This window comes from Erythrolamprus reginae, chromosome Z, assembly GCF_031021105.1.
Source record: "Erythrolamprus reginae isolate rEryReg1 chromosome Z, rEryReg1.hap1, whole genome shotgun sequence".
NCBI lineage: Eukaryota > Metazoa > Chordata > Lepidosauria > Squamata > Dipsadidae > Erythrolamprus > Erythrolamprus reginae.
In genome coordinates this window covers 151,497,479-151,518,231 of record NC_091963.1, presented here as the reverse complement: position 1 = coordinate 151,518,231, position 20,753 = coordinate 151,497,479, and the positions used below count along the sequence as shown (strand labels likewise).

Sequence of the window (20,753 nt, the reverse complement as noted above, 5' to 3'; positions counted from 1 at the left end):
TCTAATTTAATATTCAATTTAAGTTAAGCTAATTTAATATTTAATTTAATTTAATGTAATATTTAATTTAATTTAACATTTAATACTAACTTAATTTAATTTAACATTTTATTTAATATTTAATTTAATTTAATTAATTATTATTACATTTATAAGCCACCCAACTCCTTGAGGACTCTGGGCAATCAAGCGGAGCTAAAAACCAGGAAGGACTTTGCCGACTGAATTCAAGATGCCCCACGGTGGTGCTACTGGCCTGCAGGGCTGGAGCCAGCACCCCAAATTAAATCCCCCTGTACCCCAAAAAAGAAGCAGGAGAGCTGGGGTGCAAGAAGGTGGGACAGGCAGACCGACCTCAGACCTCAGTGCACGAGCGGAACCTCTTTTACAATCCCACCCTCATAAAAAGAAAACGTTACTTTTTTGTCCCTTAAAAACCCCACACGTTTATTGTTTGATTGGTTTTCTTGGGCCTTCCCAAACAAAAAACACAACCAGGAGCCCCTCCCTCCCCCACCCCACATTCAGAAAATCGGGGTGCCATCGGGGCACCCAGTGAAATGGACGAAGGAAGGAAGGGTCAGAGCATGAACGGCGGGCGACGCGGCCTCTCTTTCCCCTGCGTTTTGCCCCCTTCCCCATAATCTTAGAGGGGGAGGGCTCTTGAGAACCCAGGGGGTGGGAGGGAGGTTTCCCCCCCCAGGCTAAGAAGGGTTGCAACAGTCTCCAGAGAGGGCAGGAGGGGGGTAGGACCAGCGATTCAGGGGCATTTCCTCTCGACACACTGCTTGCCCCCTTCTTCGTATTCCTGCTTGGAGATCCACATCTGTTGGAAGGTGCCCTGGGAAAGGAAACAGAGGGTGAGAGGCCCCCTCCCCAGCCCTCTCCATCCCACCCACCCACTCAGCCCCTCCGCAGCCTCCTCCATCTCAGAAACCCCACCATACGGCTCCACAGATGGGCGCCCACATCCTTAGGCAACCCTTGCACAAAGCGGACATGAGTATAAGCTACCTCCATCCCTCTTCACCCCTCTTGGACAAGCCCCATACTCACTCTTCCCCTCCTGGCCCCCCCCCTCAAATTCTGACCCACCCACCCGCCACACACTCACTAGAGAAGCCAGGATGGAGCCACCGATCCAAGGGCTGAACCGCCGTTCCATGGTGCTGTTGCTGGCGATCAGCTTCAGACGCATGCTCTGGGGGAGATGGAGAGAAGGGGGGGTCACAGGTGGGGGGCAGCTTTGAATCCACAGGTATGGGGGCACGTCCCCAAGCAGCGGTCATTCTCGTGGCCAAGGGAAGTGCGATTTTATTTTATTTTATTTCTGTTTTAATAGACCTTTGGTTTTTTAGAAAAGAGAAAAATCCTTTTTTGGAAGAAGATATTATTATATCTTTGTATACCACCAATACATACAGTACTTGACAAATAAAAAAACAAACAAATAAAAAATAAAATAAATAGAGCAAAGCCCAAAAAAATGATAGGCAGCTCCAAAAAAATCAGAAGGCACTTTGATTTAAAGTGATGAAGTTAAGAGATTTGACACCTTATTCTGGCCTAGATAGGATTCGATTGGGATGTTTGGTAGTAAGAATGTTAGTGGGTTATTTGATCATTTATATTTGAATTATTGATCTGTTTTTATTTTTTGCTGTGAGTCGCCCTGAATGCCATGGGATTGGGCAGTATATTATTATTATTATTATTATTATTATTATTATTATTATTATTAATTAGATTTATATGCTGCCCTTCTCTGAAGACTCGGACAAGATAGACAGATAGACAGACAGACAGACAGACAGACAGACAGACAGACAGACAGACAGACAGATAGATATGGAGATAGATAGATAGATAGATAGATAGATAGATAGATAGATAGATAGATAGATAGATAGGTAATAAAATGATTTCTCATCATTCCTATCACTCATTTCCTCCCACTTATGACTGTATAACTAACGTTGCTTGTATCCTTAAGATTTTTATTAATATTGATTTTTTCCTGATTGCTTATTTGACCCCATGGCAATCATTGTGATGGATCTCATGATTCTTGAGGAATCTCTCTTTTCTTTTATGTACACTGAGAGCATCTGCACCAAAGACAAATTCCTTGTGGGTCCAATCAACTTGGCCAATAAAGAATTCTATTCTATTCTAATTAGATAAAATAGATAAAATAGATAAATAGATAAAATAGATAGATAAATAAATAAATAGATAAAATAGGTAAAATAGGTAAAATAGGTAAAATAGGTAAAATAGGTAAAATAGGTAAAATAGATAAAATAGATAAATGGATAAATAGATAAAATAGGTAAAATAGATAAAATAGATAAATGGATAAATAGATAAAATAGGTAAAATAGATAAAATAGATAGATAAATAAATAAAATAGGTAAAATAGATAAATGGATAAATGGATAAATAGATAAAATGATAAATGGATAAATGGATAAATAGATAAAATAGGTAAAATAGGTAAAATAGATAAAATAGATAAATGGATAAAATAGAAAAATAGATAAAATAGAAAAATAGATAAAATAGATAGATAAATAGATAAAAGAGATAAATGGATAAACAGATAAAATAGATAAATAAATAAATAGATAAAATAGGTAAAATAGATAAAATAGATAAATGGATAAATAAATAAATAAATAGATAAGGCCGCAGGATTTGGGTTTGGCCAGTCTACAAAAAAGAATTAGGAGGGGGTAGGATAACAGGATTCCAGTATTTGAGGGGCTGCCCCAGAGAAGAGGGGGGTCCATTTATTCTCTAAAGCCCCTGAAAACAGGACAAGAAGCAATGGATGGAAACTAATCGAGGAGAGAAGCAACTTGGAATTAAGGAGAAGGAAAGAAGGAAAGCAGGAGGAAGGAATAACAGGGGTGGAGGGGGCAGTTTTGGCACTCACCGGCGGGGTCTTCTGGCTGAGCTCCCGGTTGAGGCGGTCGGTGAAGCCCTGCAGGAGGGTGTTGCCGCCGGTGACGATGACGCTGCCGTAGAGACCCTGCAGAATTGGGGTGGGGTGGGGGTCAAGGGGGAGAAGGAGGCCGGATGGCCGAGCCCCTATGCTGCACTCTGTCTTTCTGGCACACCCCACACACGCAGACCCACAGCCCAGATTCCTGGTTTTCTCTGCTCGGCTGGCACCCGGGAATCTTCCCAACGCTACGAGATCCCTGTGGATCCTTGCTTGCTTCCTTCCTTCTGTGCCCCTCCCTCCCTCCCTCCCTTCCTTTTGTGCTCTTTCCTTCCCCCATTCTTCTTTCCCTCCCTCCCTCCCGCCAATCCACCCACCCAACCCCCCCCTATCTATCTATCTATCTATCTATCTATCTATCTATCTATCTATCTATCTATCTATCTATCTATCTATCTATCTCTATCCGTATATATCTATCCCATCTATCTACCTATTTTACCTGTCTGTCTGTCTGTCTGTCTGTCTGTCTCTGTCTGTCTGTCTATCTATCTATCTCTATCCGTTTCTTTCTATCCCATCTATCTACTTATTCCATCTCTGTCTGTCTGTCTGTCTCTCTATCTATCTCTCTATCCGTATCTATCTATCCCATCTATCTACTTATTCCATCTCTGTCTGTCCATCCATCCCTCCCTCCGTCCATCCGTCCATCCATCTATCTATCTATCTATCCATCTCTCCATCCATATCTATCATTGCACTGTCCACTCTGGGCAGCTTACAATGCATTCAAAACCTGAACACTAATAAATAAAGCTTAATAAGAATTTGAACCCCCCAGGAGGAGCCCTTACCAAATATGAAAATGAGGCGTTTTCCTGCTTGCCCTCCCCCCCTGTGGTTCTGTGAGGGGGGACAGGAACCCCTTTCCCCATCCAAGCCCCTGTTTTTCTTCCAAGGGAGGGGTTTGGGGTCTCTGAGAGGGGCTGAGTGGACAGGAGGGATTCAACCGCAGTCCTGGCTGGGCGGCTTCAGGGGGGTGGGACTCACCGGCCGTATGTCGATGTCACACATCCCAATGCTTGTGGTGACCACGTGGCCAACGCCCAGCATGGTGTTTCCAGACAGACCCTGAGAAACAGAGGAGGGGGCGGGGGGGGGTCAGAGTTTGGGGACACAAAGCAAAATCCGCCATGTAGAAGGTCTGAGACACCAACCATTCCCAGATTGTGCAGGAGTGCGCAGAGTGACCTTTGAGTTGTCAAAGATGGACATGCGCAGAGGAAATATCGAATTCCAGCTGATAGCCCAAAGATATGACTAATGGCTCACTCGTACAAAACCAGGTACATTAAGGTGTGCAAAATATTATTTACTTTGGCAAATATCTTAGTCAAGTTGAACCAAGCACAGTTAAATCAGTCAGTAACTCTCAATACATATAGAATACTATAACCAGTTCAGCTTACAAATACATAAACCAGCATTTGAACACACAGCTCTTACTACAGCAGTCACAACGAATCAGCAATACCAAACAGAAATAACAGAAATAGCAGATAGTGAGAGAGAGAAGCATGCTTCTGGCTCCCTCTTGTGGCCATCTGCAACACTAACTTTTAAAGCAATAGTGTTTCAATACATTTAAGCATAGATTGTTAGTTTGTTTTATGTATTGCCCAACCCATAGTACTAACTGTGTTACAGGGACATAAACTGGAGGGGCAGTCGGGTGAGAAGAAAACAAAGTGTACAACAGATAAAAACAATATTTTTAAAAACCCAGTTTAAAACTGGTTTTAACTGGTTTTTAACTGGTTTTTAGCTGCCCAGAGTCCCATTGGGATTGGTTGGCAAAGAAGTTGAATTAATAAATAATAATAATAAATAAATAAACCCCTAAAACAAAACATTTATTTCTTCTCAGCCAGAACTAGATGGCAATGCTCAACAGCCCGAGATGGGCTGGATTCCTACAACCCTTCAGATCCTCAACTGTGTTGGCCCCATGCAGCAGTCACATCTGTCTATTGCACAGCACCAGGGGAGATTGGCTTGCCCCCTCTTTTGAGGGAAAGTCCCAGGCCTCCCCTAGTACAGGGGTCTCCAACCACGGCCACTTTTTTTACTTGTGGACTTCAATTCCCAGAATTTACTGGGACAAATGCATTCCTTTGGATAGGTCTACCCATTGTGGCTTGTTTAGTCTTTTATAATCCTTTTCTCTGAAACCCCTCCCCTCTGGGTGATCTCCAACCTCCGCCACTTTTTAAGACTTGTGGTCTTCAACTCCCAAAATTCACCGGGACTAATGCATTCGCTTGGGTAGTTCTACCCATTGTGGCTTGTTTACTCTTTTATAATCCCTTTCTCTGCAATCTCTCTGCTCTGGGAGTAGGAGAGAAAACTGGCCGGGAATTTTGGAAATTGAAGTTCACTGGTCATAAAACTGCCAAGTCCAGAGCTCCTGGCCTAGAGTTATGATGGAGGGGCATTTGGATCCTCTCCCACTGGCCCCTCCAAGTCTTAAAATGGCAGAAGTTGGAGACCCCTTACTCTAGCAAATGGGCACCTTGATTTCGGCCTGTCCCAGCCTGCTTGGCTATCCCGACTACCCAGATACCCTTTGTGGGAACGCCATGCCGGGCCTTCCTCTCCGCCCGTCCTCCACTGCCCCGCTCACCTTCACGTTGGAGGGGTCGAAAAGCCCTTCGGGAATCCTCAGGCGCTCGGCCCCGTAGTCTGTGTTGTAGCCATTGGGCATTTCGTAGTGGACGGTGGGCATCTGTGCAGCCACTCTGCTCCGGACAAGGGGAGAGGAGAGGGAAACAGAGAAAGTGACTCTGGGCAGCTTAAGTTGCCTGGCTTTATAGGCTCTGGGCTGTTTGCTGCATGGAGGTAAATTGCTGGGAGGCAGAGGCCAAAGGATGGAAGTGGCTGGGTAGGGCTACATTCAGTGTATAAGACGCACCCAAGTTTTCACCCTCTTTTGGGGCATAAAAATGTGTACCTTATGCTCTGAAAAATACGGTATTTATGCACGAACAGAGGCTCAACCAATCTCATTGTACACATGTTGTACATTGACAATAAAGGTTGGATAGAATTAATTAATCAATCAGTAAATCGTATTGACGGGCCCATTTCTCAGATTTCCATGATTTCTTTGTGTCAGGCCAAAGCCCCATTTTATTGTGATTAAGGATACTGAGTTAACCCCCTCTTGTGATGTTCTCTCCCTCTCTCTTGCCGCACATGCTTTTTCCTGAGGGGGGGCCGCCTGTCAGGCCAAAGCACTATTTTATTGAAGCCTCTGGCCTGCCTCGTTTAAACCCTTTAGAATGTTTCTTGCTGTGGGAACTTGGTGTGTGTGTGTGTTGCTGCATGCCATGACACATTCCATGTTCTCAAGGTCAGCTTTGTTCAGCGCCTGGGTGGAAGCTGCAGGATTATGCTGGCAGAAGATGTGCAGTTCATGTGATGGGCTTGTGGGAGGAGATGCTGGGAAATGAACTCTAACCCAGGATGGAGATTCCCTTGTGACCTTCAGATTCGGGTTTCTCCAGTTGTGCTAACAAGGCCATGTTAATCAACTGGAACTTTGAAGAAGGCCAAGACTTGGACTCTTGATTTATTTCTCAGGTGCTGTGCCCTCTGGCTATTTTTCTCCCTGCTCAGCCAGCAATCATAGTAGCTGTGAAATTGACATGGAGTAGCCCCCCATCCCACCCTGTTCTTCCAGCGAGACCCTCCCCGGCTTCCAAACTGCAAAACCAGTCCAATACTCACTGCTCGTCATATGGTGAGTCAGAAACTTGAAGGACGGATGCCTGGAAGTCTTGGATCACCTCCTGTGGGGAGTGGGGGATTGGGGTGTCAGCATATCTAAGGCCTGCACAGAAGCCCCCTGCCCGAAGTACAGCCTACCCACCTTCCCACCCAGGAATGAGTCTGGACTTCAACTCCATTTTTGACCTGTGTGCACCATGTTGACGTCAACCATTCTGGGTACCTTTGGGGCCATTGCCAATTCAGGGGCCCCTCTCTCCTCCCCCAAGGACCCCTCCCTCCCCTCTCCCTCCCTCAAGTACTATATACATAACTGATTGGGTTTGGCAATATGTTAAAAAAACCCAACAAAGTATGCTTGAATGTATTGAAACACTATTGCGTTAAGAGGTAGTGTTATGGATGGCCACAAGAGGGAGCCAGAAGCATGATTCTCTCTCTCTGATTCTCTTTGCTATTTCTGTGACTGCTGTAGTAAGAACTGCTGTTTGTTCAAATATTGGTTTATGTATTTGTAAGCTGAACTAAGTAAGACTTAGAGTTTTGTATATGTATTGACCGATTTAACTGTGTATGACCAGGACTGTTCTTGACGGAAATATTTACCAAAGTAAATAGTATTTTTATACACTTAACGTATCTGGATTGTATTACTGAATTGTTACTTATATCTCTGGGCTGACAGCTGGGTATCTGTTAGAACTCCGCATATCCTCTATTCATTTTATTCATTCATTCGTTTGTTCATTCATTCATTCATTCATTCATTCAATTATTCACTTATTCAATTATTTATTTATTTATTCAATTATTCATTCATTTATTTATTTATTTATTTATTCATTCATTCATTCATTTATTTAATTCAATTTCTATGTCGCCCAATCCTGAAGGACCCAGGGTGACTTACAACAATATAAAAATAATATTGTTAAATATAAACACATTATATTTATTATAAACACATTGTCTATGTAGGTGTATCTTTGGCCACTCACTCTGCATGCTCCTTAAGCACTCACATTGCACATGTAGCTGTGCCAGGACTTGCTCACTTGGGGCAGCTTCTCCTTCTTCTTCCAATTTGGGGGGGCTCCTTCACGCACTGGTTCCTGGGGGGGGGAGAGAAAGAGCGGGGAGTCTCGTCAAGGTTTTGGGAGGATCCCACTCTGAAACCAGCCACCTGGGAGAGTAGGGGCTCTCTGCAGCCCCCCTCCCTGTTTCCAGAAATGGAAAGGGGCCTTGTAAGGTCATCTAGTCCAACCCCACCCCCTTCATCCCCGGAAGCTTTCAAGAAGAGACCCCGCTTCCCTTTCGCTTCTTGAAAACTTTCCCGTTTCAGAATAGATGGTCCCCCCACAGCCCCAAATTCCTCCCTTTTCTTCCTAGGAGCAGAGTAGACCGAATGCCCAACCCCCTCCCTCATTGGCTGCCCCCCTGCTCTGGGGGGAGGGGAGCCCCACCTTGGCTGCGATCATATACGGAGGGATGATTTCAATGTTCATCTCTTGGAAAAGTTCCCGGCACTGCATGGAGATGAAGTCGCCGGCCAGGGGCGATTTGACAATCCCTGCAATTGGGGAGTGGGGAGAAGAAGAGGAAGGAGGGAGGGGGGCGGAAAGGGTGGGAGGAAGAGGAGAGGAGGAGGCAGGGAGGGAGGGAGAAAAGGGGGAGAGAGAGAAGAGAGGGAGAAAAAGAAGAGGAAAGAAGGAAAGAGGGAAGAAAGGGAGGGAGGGAAGAAGGGAGGGAAGGGAAGGGAAGAAAGGAAGGAAGGAAGAAAGGAATAAATGAAGGAGGGAAGGAAAGAAAGAATGAAAGAAGGGAGTGAATGAAGGAGGGAAGGAAGGAAAGAAAGAAGGAAGGAAAGAAGGAAGGAGAAAGGAAGGAAGGAAGGAAGAAAAAAAGGAAAGGAAGGAAGGCCTGTCCCCTATACATCTCAATTTTCCCCTTGGCAGCAACTTCCTCTGCCCCACAGAATTCTCCCCCTCCCCCATAATTTGGACCCCCAACCCACTAAACCTCCTCCTGCACCTGCCAAGGTCTCCCAGGCCCATCCAAGCACACCTGGGGAACTCCCTAAATGGACCACCACCACCCCGAGCTCCCTGGCATCTTGGCACGCCCCTCCTGAGCTTGGCACACTGGGACCTCCCAATAACAGAAACCAAGAAGCCCCCCACCCTCTGAAGACGGAATCCCCCCACCTTGCTGCAGGATGTAGCCATCGTGCACTGGGATGGCAGTGGTGTGGGTCGCCCCACTGTCAAGGACCAGGCCGGTGCTGCGCCCGTTGGCAAAGCTGGTGAAAGCAACGTCAAGGCTTTGACGAGGTGGGGGGGTCCGGTAACATGGGGGAGGGGATAGACAGGATAGAGGACACTGCATCCCCCTCCCCAATCTTTTCTCTCCAGGCTCCCAGGCAGCAGGAGGACCCCTAACTGAGTCCTTTGGGAGTGGGTGGCATGCAAATTTAATATATGAACAAATGAATGAATAAATGAATGAATGAATGAACTAATAAATCAATAAATAAATCAACAAACGAATGAATAAATAAATAAACAAATCAATGAATGAATGAATGAATGAATCAATAAATCAATAAATGAATGAACAAATGAACAATTGAACAAACAAATCAATGAATGAACAAATGAATAAATCAATGAATGAATAAAATAAATGAATGGATAAAGGAACAAATCAATGAATGAACAAATGAATGAATAAATGAATAAATTTTATATTTATGGGGTTTTTTGTTTTATAATGTTTTAGTTTAGAAATATTCGACTTCTTTTATCTTTTGTATCTATTTTATTGTATTTTATCATTGTTGTAAGGCGCCCCGAGTCCTTCGAGATGGGCGGCATAGAAGCTGAATGAATGAATGAATGAATCGAATGAGTGAATGAAGAAATGAATGAATAAAAGAATGACTCAATGAATGAATCAATGAACCAATGAATGAATGAACAATGAATGAATTAATGAGTGATCAGATGAATGAAGGAATGAATGAATAAATAAATGAATGAATCAATGAATGAATGAATCAATGAATGAATGAACGAACAAACCAACAAACACACTATGATCTCTCTGCCAGTTGGGACCAGGGAAGGTCGAGGACTGGGGGGCAACCATGCCAGGCCCCAAGAGGCTTCTGGGGGGCAGCACCCAAGGATACGCCGTGAGCACCGCCGTCTTGCAGAGAAAGAACGCCGGGATGGTGTAATGCTCGAACATCAACTCCGTCAGCTTCTCTCGCTTGGCGCGCGTGTTCCACTGGAGGGAGGGAGGGGGGAGGGTCAGGAGAGGGCAAGGAACCCCTGCGTCAAAGGTGGGCTCCCCCCCACCCCGATACCTACTGGGGCCTCCGACATGAGGACCGGGTGGAGGTTGGGCTCCGATTTGATGTGCTTGTTGTAGGTGTGGTCGAGGATGGCTTGGAAGCAGCCCCAGTCTTCAACTGATGGGGGAAGGAAGGAGAAAAGGGGGTGATAGAGGAGGAGGGGGTCCCCTGGCTGCCACATCCCCACCCAGAGGCCCCTCCCCTCACACCCCTAGGGATGGTCTTCTGGGACCACCGAGCAGAGGAGACTCTGCCTCTCTTTCTTTCTGTCTCTCTTGGTGTTTTTCTGTCTCTCACTCTCTGTCTTTTTGTCTCTGTCTCTGTCTCTCTCTTTGTCTGTCTCTGTGTCTCTCTTTCTCTCTCACTGTCTCTGTCTATCTCTGTCTTTCTCTTTGTCTCTGTTTTTGTCAGTTGCTGTCTGACTCTCTCTCTCTCTCTGTGAGTGTGTGTGTGTCTCTGTGTGCCTGTCTCTGTCTCTCTATGTATCTCTGTCTCTCTCTCTGTGTCTCTCTTTCTGTCTCTCTCTCCCTCTGTCTCTCTCTCTCTTTGTCTTTCTCTTTGTCTCTGTCTGGATCTCTCTCTCTCTCTCTGTCTCTCTCTCTCTGTCTCTCTCTCTCTTTGTCTTTCTCTTTGTCTCTGTCTGGATCTCTCTCTCTCTCTCTCTCTGTCTCTCTCTCTCTCTGTCTCTCTCTCTCTCCCCTTCCAGGCACACCACGAGCTGGTGGATTCAAGGATAGGGGGGCTTCAGGGATCCCAGCGCAGCCAAGGAGGGCCAGGCGTACCGTGTGGAGCCTCCTTGGGCCTCGGCCTCCCTCTCCCACCTGCCCCTCCCGTCCCGCCCTCGTACTCATCCCGTTCTTGAGGGGCGAAATGATCTCCGTGTTCTCTCGTGGGACGTGCAGGGAGTTGGTGTCGATGTAGTAGACCTTCCCGGATTTGGTCTCCTTGTCGCCGTCCAACTCCATGGCCGAGTCGTCGTGGGAAAGCAGGCCCACCGTGGTGGGGAAGTCCGCCTGAAAGCAGAACAGGCCCCATGGGGCAGGGGGGTCTGAGTTGGGATGGGGGGGAGGATGGACTTGTGCCAAGGAAACCCCTTTCCCACAGGGGGGGCCTAGAGGTCAAGAGGTCACCACCTCTCCTACCTTCGGACAGTCTTCCCCAGCATAACCAGCCCGGACGGAGAAAGAACCGATGTCAAAGACCAGGGCCCCGACCTCATCTGCAAAGAAGGCATCGGCCACATGGGTGAGGAGGGGGACAGCAGTGCAGCCCCCCTACCCCAATTTTTTTCTTCCCTTTACAACCTAGAGGAGGCATTTTATTTTAATTTTTTTCTCTCCTTCACAGATAATTTTTTTTAAAAAAATAATTTACAACATACAATGAGAGGATTGAGAAAAACTGAAAAATAAACTTAGAACTAACATTGTACGATTCCGTTCAAAGAAAATTCGTACAAGATGGTTTACTGGTAGCAGTGTGCCCCAGCAAGATTAGCAAAAATATGTAAAAACTTGAATTAAAGAATGTTGGAAACGCAAAGCAACACACGGCACCTATTACCACATGTGGTGGACATGTCAGGAAGCAAAAAAATTCTGAGCTATGATTAGAAACTGGTTAGAAGACATATTAAACTATGGCTTAGATTTGCAACCTGAAACATATTTACTAGGAATTATTAGAGGGCAACATAAAATAGCAAACTTAATAATCCACATTTTAACAATGGCAACACTGGTTGCCAATCAATTTCCGGTCACAATTCAAAGTGTTGGTTTTGACCTATAAAGCCCTTCATTGCATCAGACCAGAATATCTCCGGGACCGCCTTCTGCCGCACGAATCTCAGCGACCGGTTAGGTCCCACAGAGTTGGCCTTCTCCAGGTCCCGTCGACTAAACATTGTCGTCTGGCGGGTCCCAGGGGAAGAGCCTTCTCTGTGGTGGCCCCGACCCTCTGGAACCAGCTCCCCCCGGAGATCAGAATTGCCCCCACCCTCCTTGCCTTTCATAAACTTAAAACCCACCTCTGCCGTCAGGCATGGGGAAACTGAGATAACTTCCCCAGGCCTATCTTGTTTATGTATGGTGTGTTGTGTGCATGTTTTTAAATTATGGGTTTTTAGTTTAAATTATTAGATTTGTATTACATTGCTTTGCCACTATTGTTGTGAGCCGCCCCCAGTCTACGGAGAGGGGTGGCATACAAATTTAATAAATAATAATAATAATAATAATAATAATAATAATAATAACAACAACACTGAGTTTTGCACAAAATTGGAAAAAGGAAAACGTACCAACAGAACAATGGTGGTTAGGAAAATACTAGAGTGAACAGCAATGAATAAAATTCCATTAGAACTGCAGAACAAACAGGAAAAGGAATATTATACCATATGGTAGAAATTTTATAAATGGAAGAAGAGAAAATAGAAACAAAACAATTAAATGAAGTAAAAAGGGAAAATGTAGAAATGAAAATGTAAAAATAATCTTATGCCAAATGTGTGCATGTCTTTGTAATTTTGTGTATTGTTTACTTTTTGTCTTTGTTTTCTTCCTTTTCATGTTTTATGTTTTAAAAACAATTCAATAAAAAGATATTTAAATTTTTTATTTTTAAATTTTTTTGTTGTAAGCCGCCTTGAGTCTCAACAGAAGGGCAGCATAGAAATTGATTTAATAAATAAAATAATTAAATAAAATCAATGCAACATACAAACAGCAACAGACATACAACGAACATTTGCATTATTTTACAATTCCATTTCTATCAGAAGTTCTCATCGGAGAGATATGCATATTTTTTTTCATATTTACTTTGTGAACATTATGCTTTCACATTTTAATTTCACCTATCAATAAAAATTGCTTCTGTTTGTTAGCTTCCTCCCTGTTTTGTTGGCTTCATTTGTCATTTCTTTCTTTTAACCCATTATAAAATGTATCCCCATATTTTATAATAATCCGAATCCTCTTTCCCTCTCAATCTCTTTTTAAGTATGTCCATTTCTGCTCAGTCCATAGTTTTTAAAATTATCATTCCCTATTTTGGCATCGCTTCGCTTTTCCATTGCTACACATAAACCCTTCTCACCACTGCCAAAATGTTTATAATTTAATATTGAATTTATTAATTCAATTTCTATGCCGCCCTTCTACTAAGACTCAATTTCCTTTTTATACTTTGTTAAAAATGCCTAATAATAATAACTTTGCTTTTTTTTTTAAGTTCATCTTTTATTATTTCTTTTAACCATATAAATATAAATTTAACCATATTCTGAACTTGCCTGGAAGTAAAATGTACTGGAACAAGATAGTTACCATATATGGCTAAAGGAGGTGTTTTAATTTGCATTTTAAAACACTTCCAACTCATGCAAAGGCTTGCTTATTTATTTTAATTTTAATTTTAATTTTAATTTTAATTTTAATTTTAATTTTAATTTTAATTTTAATTTTAATTTTAATTTTAATTTTAATTTTAATTTTAATTTTAATTTTAATTTTAATTTTAATTTTAATTTTAATTTTAATTTTAATTTTAATTTTAATTTTAATTTTAATTTTAATTTTAATTTTAATTTTAATTTTAATTTTAATTTTAATTTTAATTTTAATTTTAATTTTAATTTTAATTTTAATTTTAATTTTAATTTTAATTTTAATTTTAATTTTAATTTTAATTTTAATTTTAATTTTAATTTTAATTTTAATTTTAATTTTAATTTTAATTTTAATTTTAATTTTAATTTTAATTTTAATTTTAATTTTAATTTTAATTTTAATTTTAATTTTAATTTTAATTTTAATTTTAATTTTAATTTTAATTTTAATTTTAATTTTAATTTTAATTTTAATTTTAATTTTAATTTTAATTTTAATTTTAATTTTAATTTTAATTTTTTTAATTTTAATTATTTTTGTTTTATTTTATTTTATTTTACTTTAATTTAATTTAAATTTCATTTCATTTCTATGCCGCCCTTCTCCTGAGACTCATGGCGGCTTACAACATGTTTAGAAATCTAAGTAAAATTTCATTCTAAAAAACCCCCCAGAGTTTAACAAAACCCCAGACAACCAGATTTATACATCCAACATTCATTCATTGGACAGGGCAAGATATCAAAGCTTCAATGGCTCCAAGCCTGTTGGCAGAGTTGGGTCTTTAGAGCTTTACAGAAGGTAGGGAGAGTGGGGCCAGTATGAATCCCTGGGGGGAGCTCATCCCATAGGGGTGGAGCCACCACAGACAAGGCTCTTCCCCTAGGCACCACCAGATGACATTGTCTGGCCAACGGGACCTAGGGCCAACTCTGTGGGACCTAGCTGGTCATTGGGGTGCATGAGGCAGAAGACAGTCCCATAGGTAATCTGGTCGTAAGCCACGTAGGTCTTTGTAGATCATAACCAGCACTTTGAATTGTGCCCGGAGACCAATGGGCAAGCAATGCAGCTGACTGAGTGATGTTGAAATGTGGGCAGATCTTGGGAGCCCCACAATAGCTCGCGTGGCTGCATTTTGCACAATTTGCAGCCCCATGTAGAGAGCATTGCAGTAATTGAACCTCGAGGTGAGGAAGGCGTGAGCAACTGTGAGTAGAGACTCCCTGTATAAATAGGGCCGCAACTGGCACACCAGGCACACCCTGTGGAAACGCCCCCCTTGCCACAGCTGAGAGAAGGTCTTCTAAGCTCAGCTGTGGTTCATGGAGGATGTCCAAGTTACAGACCCTCTCTGAGTAGGGCAAAGACTTGCCCCCCCCCACGGGTGATGGATGGACAGATGGAATTGTCCTTGGGAAGAAAAACCCACAGCCACTCCGTCTTGACAGGGTTGAGTCTGACCCTATTAACATCCATTTAACCCTGACAGCCTTCAGACACTGGCCCATTACCTCCACTGCTTCACTGAGTGGACAAGGTGTGGAAATGTATAGCTGAGTATCATCAGAATACTGATGACAATTCACTCCGTGCCCTTGGATGATCTCGCCCAGTGGTTTCAGGTAGATATTAAACAGCAGGGGGGAGAGGACTGACCCTTGAAGAACCCCACAAGGGAGAGACCTAGGAGATGACCCTTGACCATCTGCCAACACCGACTGTGACCGGCCACAGAGGTAGGAGGTGAACCACCGCAAAACGGTGCCTCGGACCCCCAAACCCTCCAGCTGGCCCAGAAGGATACCATAGTTGATGGTATCGAAAGCTGCTGAGAGGTCAAGAAGCACCAGGGTGGAGGAAAAAATCCCTATCCTGGGTCCGCCAGAGATAATCCATCAGCGCGACCAAAGCAATTTCCGTGCTGTAGATGGGCCTGAATCCTGACTGCCAAGGGCCTAGATAATCAGCTTCTTCCAAGGACCATTGGAGCTGGAGCGACAGCACCTTCTCAACAACCTTCCTCATAAAGGAAAGGTTGGAGATTTGACGATAATTATTAAGTATGGCTTGGTCCAGGAAAGGCTTTTTGAGGAGGGGGTGCACAAGTGCCTTCTTATAGGGAGCCGGGAACGACCCCTCCCCAAAGAAGTGTTGACAATCTCCTGGACCCAGCTCCGTGTCACCTCCCTGCTGGCCAGGACCAGCCAAGAGGGACACAGGTCCAACAAACAGGTGGGGAGGTCACTGTTCCCACGGTCTTGTCCACTTCATCAGGTGCTACCACATCAAATTCCTTCCACACAACAGGACTAAGATGGGCCCCTGTCGCTTCGACTGACCCGTTGTCAGCTGACACTGTGTTCCAGTTGGAGTCAAGATCTGTCCGGATCTGAGTGATTTTAACTGTGAAAAACTTATTAAAATCCTCAGCACTACCCTGCAAGGGTTCATCAATCCCACCCCTTGCCCTGGGGGGATTCCGCTGATGCAATCAAGGCGACATGATACGCGCATCTTTTCACCTTGACCGCCACTTATTATTATTAGAATTGAAAAAAATGAAGACAGTCTGTTTAGTCTGACGCTGTTTAGATTAACACTACTTATTGAAACTATACTTTAGCCTTTTTATATAAACATTTCTCCCTCTAGTCTCTTTCTCTCTCTCTCTTTTTAGAAGACCACGTAATTAGCGATAATTTGTCATGCAATTTAGGATGTCTTATTAATCTTTACAAAAGAGATCTGACAAATATATATTGTTAGTCCTTGATGATATATGTGTTGTTATGCTGTGTATGCTTTTTAGGTGGAGAAAAATGAAAAAAAAAAACACCTGGAAATAAAAATGGGAGGTGTTTTAATTTGCATTTTACAACACTTCCAATTCAATCCAAAGGTTTATAATTCAGGGGTGGAATTAGAACAGCAGGTTCTAACAGGCTCTGGAGTAGTAGTGGAAATTTGGAGTAGTTCGGAGGACTGGCAAACATAGTTCCCTCTAAGCTGAGCAGTGAGCAATCGCTCACTTAAAAATCATCATCAACTCAGAGTTTTCCAAACCTGCCCAGAAGCCAAGAGGGAAAGAGGGAGAGGGAAGGAGAGAGAGAGGAAGAGAGGAAGAGAGAGAAACAGATAGAAAAAAGAGAGGAAGGAAAAGAGAAAGAAAAAGAATGGGAGTAAGGAAGAGAGAAAGAAAATCAAAATCTAATTTGAAACTAGCTCAACTATTTAAGTGGCATTTTGATATTGATAGAGTTGCCCTATTATGAGCTCACTGTTATACACACACAGTACAGTATTTTATTTTGAAATTCTCTGAGGCAAAACAGGGTGGGTTTTTTATGTTTGTTTGTTTATTTATTTATTTATTTATTTAGTTATTATTTCTGTGCCGCCCAGTCCCAAAGGGACTGCCGCTCAGACACTATACTTCCCCCCCCCAAAAAAAAAATTAGAGGGAACACTGCTGGCAAAGACCCCCTCTGGGTGGCCCCCAGATTAGGGGGGAATTGGGATTTTGCAATATCCTTCCCCTGCTATGCCCAACAAGCAATGCCCACCATATCCCTTCACGCCCACCAAGCCACGCCCTCAGAACCGGTAGTAAAAAAAAGTGGATTTCACCACTGGCTTAATTCACCCAAGTGCTGCCAAATGGTGAAAACCCAGAGCACTGGATTTCAGGAGACGGGATCAGCAGGCGGCAATTTTGGGATCCCTGGACCGCTGGTGGGGGGGGGCAAGGGGGGATTGGATGGCCTCGAGGGCCGATTTTATCCTTTCCATTTTGCACCCGGCAAAAAGTTGGCGTCTCTCTTTTTTTGTTTGGGAAGGGGGGCTTGCAAAATGGGGAGGAAGGGGGTGACCGACAGGGGAGGAGGAGAGGTTCATGGGAATGGACCCATCCAGAGCATCTGAGTTGCCCCCCAAAACCCACCCCATGGAAGAAGAACCACAGATGGCTCCTTGTAGACCAGTCGCCTGCTATGATTCCACCTCATGGAGAAGCAGACAGCCCCCCCCATTCCTTTCCACAGGTGCTGTAAAACCCCCATCACAGGGGCGGCATCATGCCAGGTTGCTTAAGCAAGTAGGCCAAGCCGCGCACAGCAATGAAGGGGGGAGGACCTCCAAGCCTCATATCTTGGGCAAATGGGACCTGAATTCAAACTCAGCCTGGGTCCAGACGGTATTGGAGGAAAATACCCCAGTGGATGCAGGAAATAACTGGTACAATAATTGAGAAAGAAATTATATACGTATATGATTTATTTGTCGAGTGCTTTTCATTATCAGCAAATTGTCATTTCATTTTGTCCTTTTCATTATCAGCAAAAATATGTTAGATAGATAGATAGATAGATAGATAGATAGATAGATAAATATTTAGATAGATAGATAGATAAATATTTAGATAGATAGATAGATAGATAGATATTTAGATAGATAGGTAAGTAGGTAGGTAGATAGATAAATATTTAGATAGATAGATAGATAGATATTTAGATAGATAGATAGATAGATAGATAGATATTTAGATAGATAGATAGATAGATATTTAGATAGATAGGTAAGTAGGTAGGTAGATAGATAAATATTTAGATAGATAGATAGATAGATAGATATTTAGATAGATAGGTAAGTAGGTAGGTAGATAAATATTTAGATAGATAAATATTGAGATAGATAGATAGATAGATAGATAGATAGATAGATAGATAGGTAAGTAGGTAGGTAGATAGATAAATATTTAGATAGATAGATAGATAGATAGATATTTAGATAGATAGGTAAGTAGGTAGGTAGATAAATATTTAGATAGATAAATATTGAGATAGATAGATAGATAGATAGGTAAGTAGGTAGGTATATATATATATATATATATATATATATATATATATATATATATATATATATATATAGATAGATAGATAGATAGATAGATATTTAGATAGATAGATAGATAGATATTTAGATAGATAGATAGAGATAGATAGATAGATAGATAGATAGATATTTAGATAGATAGATAGATAGATAGATACACTGCTCAAAAAAATAAAGGGAACACTTAAACAATACAATATAACTCCAAGTAAATCAAACTTCTGTGAAATCAAACTGCCCACCTTGTAAGCAACACTGATTGACAGCCAATTTTACACGCTGTTGTGCAAATGGAATAGTTGTGCAAATGAAGTATTCAATGAGAATATTTCATTCATTCAGATGTAGGATGTGTTATTTGAGTGTTCCCTTTATTTATTTTTTTTGAGCAATATATGTGTGTGTTTGTGTGTGTGTGTATGTAAGTAACATATTTTTGCTGATAATGAAAAGGAAGGGAGAGTACTATAGATCTATTTCAGGCTTATTTGCCTTCATCGGGTAGGCACACCTTACTGGGATTTGAACCTGAGGCTCTGCCTTGTAAGGCAGTGGCCTTAGCCTCTAGGCTACAGGCTCATCTCCTGTATCAGCTTGTACCAGGGTTGTACCATTATATATATTTATGACTGTGCCAAGATGGCCCGATGAAAGATGGGGTTCAATGGATTAAAGGATTCCGAGTACCATCATATATGGATTCAATGGTAGGAATGGATAAAAGAAAAGAACGATTAAGAGGTGAGATGAAAAGGAAGTGGAGGAAGAGACAAAGGAAAAGCAAGGCATAATGTATACATTATATAAGTATTAATATTCATGTGTGTGTCTCTCTCTGTCTGTCTGTCTCTGTGTGTGTGTGTGTTTATAAAAAATATTACATGGGAAAAACCCCCCGAACTATTAGGTCTGGGTATATTCGGGTTTCTTCCCGTGTAACTTTCAGAGAATCCTGGGGACGAAGTGGGGGCTTGTCGAAACACCGCCAGAATTCTCTGAAAGTTACACGGGAAGAAACCCGAATATTCCAAGACCTACATACCTGTCCCTGTGAAAATCTACAAAACACACACACACACACCTGTTTAGAAATGTTAAGAGGTAAATATAGGAAAATAAATAAAGTTAAATGAATGAATGAATGAATAAATAAATAAATAAATAAATAAAATATTCTGAGATGAGATGAAATGGATGCAGAAGAAGCGACAATAAGGAAAAGCAAAGTATAATGTATAAATGATATAGGTAATATATATATATTACTTACATACAAATACACATATATACATACATACAAATATAGATAGATAGAAAGATCTGCTTAGAAATCTTAAGATGTGAAAATAGGAAATATTAATATAAATGAAGAAATGAATAAAGAAATAAATAAGCAAGCAAGCATTCAAACCCAGCACCGGCCCAGGCGGTCGAGCGAGGATGCCAGAATTCCCAGCGCCGGGTTTTGCCTGTCTTTCCGATGCCCCGGGAGCCTAGCCCTGGGGGTGGGGGCGAGAGGGGGCAGCCCCTACCTCCTCCGTAGACCCCTCCGCTCATGACGCTCCGGGGTGGGGGGCCGGGGGGGCGTCGCGGTGGGTCCTGGCTGGGGCGGGCTAAGCGGCTCTCCCGGGCTGAGCCTGTCCCAAGGCGGGGAGAGGCTTTCAGCACCTGGGCCGGCGGACAGCAGCCTGGGTGGGGAGGGGGCTGCCGAGGGAGGGGGGGAGGGAGGGAGGGAGGCCAGCGCCTGGGCCAATCAGGGCCGCCCGCCCTTCCCCGAGAGGGTCCCCGATTGGCCGTCGGTGGAGACAATGAAGAGAAAGAAGATGCTGGTGGGCTCTTAAAGGGGCCGAGGCGGCGGGGGGGCGGAGAGAGCGGACCCTTCCCCTTTTTAGAGAGCGGGGACGGAGGCTTACACGGCTCGCGTTCATTTGAGTCTCTCCCCACCCCCCACACAAGCTGGTGGCGGGACCCCCATCGGTTGGCCCAGCTGCAACGACTCCAATTCCCATCATCCCCCGATTCCCATCGCCTCCCCCCCCCCAAATCAAGAGGCTTCCTTAAATTCATAAGGTGCCTTTATTTCTGCAAGGAACGGGAGGGGGGAAAGTGGGGGAGGCACAAAGCGAGCAATTCAAAGAAAGGGGGGGGCGAGAAGAGGGAGGAAGGCGGCGGTGCCTCTGAGCTCGTGCAGAGCGTGCACTCCCGGCGGATGAGGAGGCTTCAAGGTCCCTGTGGAGGAATCAGTCGGGTGGGTTTGGATCTCTGGGGGAAGCCCCTCCCTCTTTTCTTCCTCCTCCTCTTTCCTTCTTTCCTTTCTCCCTCCCACCTCCTTCCTTCCATCCTTCCTTTCTCCTTCCTTCTGTTCTC

At 43.1% G+C, this 20,753-nt stretch overlaps 2 protein-coding genes across 2 annotated transcripts in view; both read right to left on the bottom strand.

Annotated features, from left to right (window-relative positions):
* LOC139175949 (asialoglycoprotein receptor 1-like) overlaps window positions 1-20,753 on the bottom strand; it is a 579,489-nt gene that overhangs the window by 407,496 nt on the left and 151,240 nt on the right. The window lies entirely within an intron of this gene.
* Window positions 626-19,943, bottom strand: ACTL6B (actin like 6B). The gene is made up of 14 exons (XM_070767358.1): window positions 19,919-19,943; window positions 11,238-11,314; window positions 10,943-11,108; window positions 10,112-10,212; window positions 9,931-10,028; window positions 8,945-9,039; window positions 8,204-8,310; window positions 7,763-7,852; window positions 6,741-6,802; window positions 5,635-5,749; window positions 4,002-4,082; window positions 2,940-3,035; window positions 1,115-1,201; window positions 626-841 (listed from the first exon to the last, which is right to left on the bottom strand). Exons 1-14 carry the CDS (start codon window positions 19,941-19,943, stop codon window positions 761-763), a joined length of 1,281 nt encoding a protein of 426 aa, XP_070623459.1. The 3' UTR covers window positions 626-760.

Excerpts from the sequence above, each read along its gene's own strand:
- ACTL6B (XM_070767358.1), bottom strand. The coding sequence starts at position 19,943 with ATGAGCGGAGGGGTCTACGGAGGAG. Across the intron at positions 10,029-10,111 it reads TCCTCATGTCGGAGGCCCCA|TGGAACACGCGCGCCAAGCG; the intron begins GTAGGTATCGGG and ends CCCTCCCTCCAG. Across the intron at positions 9,040-9,930 it reads AAGACGGCGGTGCTCACGGC|CTTTGCCAACGGGCGCAGCA; the intron begins GTATCCTTGGGT and ends TGCTTTCACCAG.